The sequence below is a fragment of the Oreochromis aureus genome, linkage group 5 (assembly GCF_013358895.1).
Source record: "Oreochromis aureus strain Israel breed Guangdong linkage group 5, ZZ_aureus, whole genome shotgun sequence".
Classification (NCBI taxonomy): domain Eukaryota; kingdom Metazoa; phylum Chordata; class Actinopteri; order Cichliformes; family Cichlidae; genus Oreochromis; species Oreochromis aureus.
This window is the reverse complement of record NC_052946.1, coordinates 37,984,591-37,991,037: the sequence shown is the minus strand read 5'-3', so window position 1 is coordinate 37,991,037 and position 6,447 is coordinate 37,984,591. Positions and strand designations below refer to the sequence as shown.

The window sequence follows — 6,447 nt, the reverse complement described above, 5'->3', positions numbered from 1 at the left end:
TCTGAGGCTATCCTTGAAAGACACAGATACAAGAGTGTGCACCTGGGAGTGCTTCTATGGCCAAATGGCCAGTCATGTTGTGGTTATTTGTTGATACTTGCTCTGTCCCATAGTTGCGAGCTTTCTGTTTGTTTGTCTGCTTTGTTAGTTAGTTTGTTTTTGTTTGTTTTGCAATTTAAAAATGAAAAATAAAGCTTATAAAAAAAAAAGAAAAAAAAAGAAATGTAGTCTGATTGAATGTATGTCAAGCACCATAGCACCAAATTATTGGAATGTGTTACTATTGAAATCCATGTTGAAAAAGCTAGCAATATAATTATAAGTTGCATCTATAGGACATCAGGATCATGCCTTGACACATTCAATGAAAAACTTGCTGCTGTGTTTAGCAACGTAAATGATAAAAAAAAGTGCAAATAATTTGTGGTGACTTTAATATAGATTTGCTAAACCCAAACGGACATCAGAAAACAGCAGATTTCATCAATACAATGTATAGTAACTGCCTTTTCCCTGTAATGATAAAACCAAGTAGAATAACAATTGATACAGCTACATTGATAGATAATATATTCACAAATAAAATTGACTATGAAATAGTAGGTAGACTTCTTATAACTTATATAAGCGATCATCTTCCTGTTTTTGCAATTTTTTTAAAATTATTTTGGGATCAAAACTAAACAAAAGAATCAAACATTTGATATGATACGACATAGAACAACAAGAGCCATTGCTGCCCTCCAGGTGGACTTAAAGGAACACAATTGGAATGAGGTTTTTGCAAATGAAGATTCAAGTAGTGCATATGATGCATTCCTATCAATTGTAATTTCACTATATGAAAAACATTGCCCTTTAATGAAAATCACTAGAAAGCATCACAGATCAAATAAGCCATGGATCACAAAGGGGATAGAAGATGCATGTAAAATGAAAAATAATCTATATAAGAGATTCATAAAACAGAGGACGAAAGATGCTGAGATAAAGTACAAGTTATATAAAAATAGATTAGTAAATATTATAAGAACAAGTAAGAAAGAATATTACCACACATTATTGGAGCAAAATAGAAGTGACACACAAGAAACATGGAGGTTATTAAATAGTATAATCAAAAAAGGCTAAAAAAAAATAAGAATTATCCAGACTATTTTAAAAAAGATAAAGATATTGTGCTTGATAAAACTGAAGACATTGCAAATGAATTTAATGATTTCTTTGTAAATGTTGGCTTTAATTTAGCAAAAGAAATTCCAGAGTCAAGAAATAATAACGACCTAAATAAACATATTACTCAGAATGTGTCCTCCATGTTTATTGGTGCTGTAACTCATAGAGAAATAATTAACATTGTGAAAACATTTAAAAATAAAAAGTCCACCGACTGTTTTGGTATTGACATGATATTAGTTAAAAGTACTATAGAATATATAGTGCAACCTTTCACATACATTTGTAATCTGTCCTTTCGAACTGGTGTGTTTCCCTTAAAAATGAAAATAGCAAAAGTTATTCCAATCCATAAAAACGGAGAGAGATGTCAATTTACCAATTAAAGGGCAATATCAATACTTCCACAGTTCTCAAAAATGTAAAAACAGTTATTTGTTAATAAACTTCATAAATATATTGAGAAGCATAATCTCCTAAGTGATTACCAATATGGCTTTAGAGCGAAAAGGTCCACTTCGATGGCAATGATGGAACTTGTAGAAGGGATATCTACTGCAATAGATAATAAGGAATATACTGTTGGTATTTTTATAGACTTAAAAAAGGCGCTTGATACAATTGATCATTATATATTAATAAATAAACTAGAGAGATATGGTATAAGAGGGATAGTATACAAGTTGATGAAAAGTTACCTGGATGACAGATATCAATATGTCGAAATCAATAATGTAAAGTCTAATCAGTTGAAGGTAACTTGTGGTGTTCCTCAGGGCTCTGTGCTGGGCCCTAAATTATTCATATTATATATAAATGACCAGTGTTGGGGAGTAACGGAATACATGTACCGCCGTTACGTATTCAGAATACAAAATATGAGTAACTGTATTCCGTTACAGTTACCGTTTAAAAAGGTGGTATTCAGAATACAGTTACTTTGTTGAAATAAATGGAATACACGGCGGTACTTCCCTGTTTCATATTGTCGCGGGTCAGGACTGTTTGGGTTTGTTTGACAGCTACGTAATGTTGTTCCAGGCGGCAGCGTTACGGTTGCCATGGTTACAGGGTGACGCTCTCTCTCTGCGTGTTTCCTGGGTGAGAGAGCGCTTTTTGTTGTTGTTGTTGTGCTAAGCTAAAGGCAGAATGCTACAGGCATAGCTCTAAAGCGTGTAGCCTGATGGGCAGTGTAGTCCGTGCTGCAGGGAGAATGGACTGCCGCACACGTTATGTGTCTGTGAGCGAGGGAGGGAGAAAAGGAAAAGTCCGAGCTGTCACGGAGCAAAAACGGAGCTGGAAGCATGTAAATATAATAATAACCACTGCAGCCAAGAAGAGTGCCTGAGGAGCCCGCTTTGTAAGTAAGCTATTAAGACTCAACTGTACACTGTGTTCGTGTTTTCCTCCGAAAAAATAAGTTCCGTTGGAGCAGCCTTTCAGCGCCTCTCTGTCTCCCGCAAGCAAAGTTGACCCAGACAACAAAGTAAAGCTAGTTTTCGCTACCAGCCCAACACGAACCCGACGTGATTAGCCAGAGGTCCCTTTACTACGTTTCGAGCCATGGACCTTCAGTAACAGTAATAAATCACAGCAATAGGACATTCATGTAGTTGTAAACAGCATGATAATATATTAAGTATTCCAAAGAGTTCAGAATACGTTACTCTCATTGAGTAACGTAACGGAATACTTTACAGAATACATTTTGGGGCATGTATTCAGTATTCTGTAGTGGAATACATTTTAAAAGTAACCTTCCCAACACTGTAAATGACATATGTAGTGTTTCCAAACTGTTAAAATGTGTATTGTTTGCTGATGATACCACTCTGTATTGCTCAGGTAAAGACCTAGAACAGCTTCTGACTACAGTGGAAAAGGAGTTAAATATATTAAAAAACTGGTTTGATATAAATAAGTTATCATTAAATATAAACAAAACAAAATTTATTATTTTTGGCACTAGACAAATGAAAACGGTATCTAAAATCAGGGTTAATGGAATTGAAATTGAAAGAGTGTATGAAAATAAATTTCTTGGAGTGCTAATTGATGATAAGCTGAGCTGGAAGTCTCATATAAACCATGTGAAAACAAAAATGTCAAAAACCATTGCTATTCTCTACAAAACAAAGCATGTCCTGAACAAAAAATCATTATACACACTTTATTGTTCTCTGTTGCTTCCATATATGACTTATTGTCTAGAGATATGGGGTAATGCATATAAAACAAATACTCTTCCTATTTTCAAGTTACAAAAAAGAGCTATAAAAATTATAAATCAATTGAATTATATAGAACCAACTAACATTTTGTTTATTAATCTGAATACCCTGAAATTTTATGATTTAGTTGAATATAAAATTGCACAGATAACGTATAAAATAACTTGCTTTGCTGCAGTACTCAGAAGCTGTTTAAAGTCAGAGAGAGTCAATATGACTTAAAGGGGAACAGATTTCTTTAAAAAAAACAAAAAAACAAGATAAGGACAAACATAAAGCAGAGATGTGTTTCTGTTAGAGGAGTTAACTTGTGGGACAGTTATGACGGTGATTTAAAAAGGTGTAGTTCATTTTCCTTGTTTAAAAACATGTTTAACAATAGAGTATTAGAAAAATATATAAATCAAGAATGAAAAGAGCAGAAATAATAATAGTGAAACTCTTAGTTGTTTTGCTTTGATTATTTTAATGAAATTTAATTTAATGTAGTTACTCATCTAAGGTGGAAAGTTTTTGTTTGCTTGCTTTGTTTTGTTTTACTCTTTGCTTCGAGCCCTGTGTACATGAGCTGCATGCTAAAAGAGCTTTTGTTAAAAGGGTTGGCGTAATAAGCATATGCTTCAGCCAATACCTTTTGATTAGCCTTGTCTCGTGCTTTTTTGCTTTGTGGTAGATCTTTGTTCTGTATTCACTGAGATATTTGAATGCTAATCAATAAATCATTTTTTTTTAAAAAAAGAAGGTTTGACAAAAAGCAGCTTTGCTACGAAACAGCAGCATCTCTCTGCAGGGTGAATAAAGCTCTCAGACACTGCGCAGGTCTTTGATGCTGGAGAGAGACCAGGAGCTGTGTGACCTCAGCCTTGATCTCAGCTGATTATTGGGATCCATGCTGGCTCATATCGAGTGATGAAGGTTCAGACTGAGCTGAATGTTGATGCCCACCTCATCCACCCTCCACAGATAAACTACAGTTTCCGGACTCCACATATTCCAGCTGATTCCAGTTCAGTGCGTCACTCGTTAGTTTTCTTACTGCTTTCATGTCCAAATGTGACTCCAGAGAAAGTGAGCAGAGACATGCAAGCAGCAGAAGATGCTTACCAACTCCTGACAGAGAAACAAACATCCCAACACGCTATCAGCTGCTGCAGGTAGAAACAATTTGGTTTCTTTTTTAATATTAGACAACAGATATTGTCTGATTTTAGAAACTTTATATGATAAGTCCTTTAAATAACAGAATATCGGCTACATTCAAAATTTCTCTCACCCTAAAAAAACTGAAATCAACTTAAATTATAGTTTAATAAATTTTATTTATATTTATTTATTTAAAGTTTGAAGACATAAAAAATAGTTTTTTTTCATTTGTTTTATTTGGACTTTCACATAAATATTTAAGCACTTTCTGAAATGACATAATAGCGTAAAATCATCAGTTAACAGCATAAACATACTTTCAGTCAAATTCCAGCATCAATCATCAGCAGCACACCCAGACTGGCTTAATGCCTTAAAAATCTAAACTAATACCAAAGGCACATGCATACTAAAGAAGGCACATTATTAAAAAAGTTTACCATCATTTTTCAGCATCTGTTTTATCACTGCCCGTGGTGGGGCGTGGTCTGTGGTGCCTGCAGGGGGGATGGTCGCACATGCACGGCATCTGCAATCATGCCTTGCCGGGTTTAAAATCTGTACCGGGTCCTGAGAGTGGTTGTTGGTGGTGTTTGTGTGTTTGGCTGGTGGCTGAAAAGCTGCAGCCATGCGGTAATGACAATGACAGTCAATATATATGCTGCAAAGCATGAAAACGTCATCAGGTCTGTTGTGGTATTAATTACAGTGCCTGTACAGTGCTGTATTAATTACAGGCAATGTGAGCTGTCAAATGCATTTCAACTCCAGAGAATTTTTACTTGATATTTTTACAGTTTTCCTGCAGATATTCATCCACACTCAGTCATACACAATCCTCTCAGGTCACTCTTATAATTTGGTTTCTTTTGTGTCACTGTAATGTTTTACTGTCATAACTTGTTCTATAATCTTCTTTTCCCTCACATTACTTTTACCAAATTACAAATAAGGCAAGTTATATTAAACAAATCTGACAACAATTTGAATTTTTTTACAGTTTCATCACATTTGTCCAGGAAATAAAAAGTTCTTAATAACACTCCAGCTTCACATCCGGGAAAAAGTCGAGTGGCGCTCTGTGACATGGAGATTTTCTTCCACCCTTTGGCCCTAGCCTCAGGAGAATTTCAGAAGTGGAAAGTCGTCTGTGTGGTCTTTTATTTTTACGATAACTGGATGCTCTACACTGTTCCTGTGTGTGGAAATTGAGTGGGAATATGCTCAGTTGTCTTTTAAGGAGGGTCAACAAATGTGTATGAAAAATACATCATTATAAGAATATGATATGGATTTTGTGTGGAAACTGAAACACTAACAGGAATATTTCCCTCACATCATAGATTAGGTGTCACATTACATCATTCAAACTTACCTCAAGATTTGCAGTAAAATTAAACAGCAACAAAAAATCCAATCACTCCACAAATAACAGAAAAAACAGCAGCTTTAATCATTCCAGTCCCAGACAGGGCATCTGAAACACAAAAAGGTAAAGTTACTCTCACAATGTAACAGTAAACATGAACTGAACACAGGTTACAACTTTTAAACTGAAGACATAAAAGCTGATCTAAAGTGTATGACAGTTAACAGTGATTTATAGAAAAACATCTCAATCTCCCAGGGTATAGTGAGCGTAACAGAGTGCAGATGCAGGAAGTGTTTGGCTGTGTTCCTGAAACCTCATGTTTCATCAAATCCAAGCTGAATGTGGTCTTTTTATCCACATTTGATCAATCAGATTCCACCTCAAGTATCATTCAATTCAATTCAATTTTATTTATATAGCGCCAAATCACAACAGTCGCCTCAAAGCGCTTTATATTGTACAGTAGATTGTACAATAATAGATACAGAGAAAAACCCAACAATCATATGACCCCTATGAGCAAGC

At 35.0% G+C, this 6,447-nt stretch overlaps 1 protein-coding gene across 1 annotated transcript in view; it reads right to left on the bottom strand.

Moving 5' to 3' along the window:
* Positions 1–4,773: 4,773 nt before the first annotated feature.
* The window catches only part of LOC116324237 (butyrophilin-like protein 2), a 41,910-nt gene continuing 40,236 nt past the window's right edge, over positions 4,774–6,447 (bottom strand). The window contains exons 6-7 of the mRNA XM_039612583.1: positions 5,926–6,027; positions 4,774–5,745 (exon numbers count right to left, since the gene is read on the bottom strand). Coding sequence (XP_039468517.1) covers positions 5,945–6,027 — 83 coding nt within the window. The 3' untranslated portion in view covers positions 4,774–5,745; positions 5,926–5,944. The remainder of the gene's footprint in view (positions 5,746–5,925; positions 6,028–6,447) is intronic.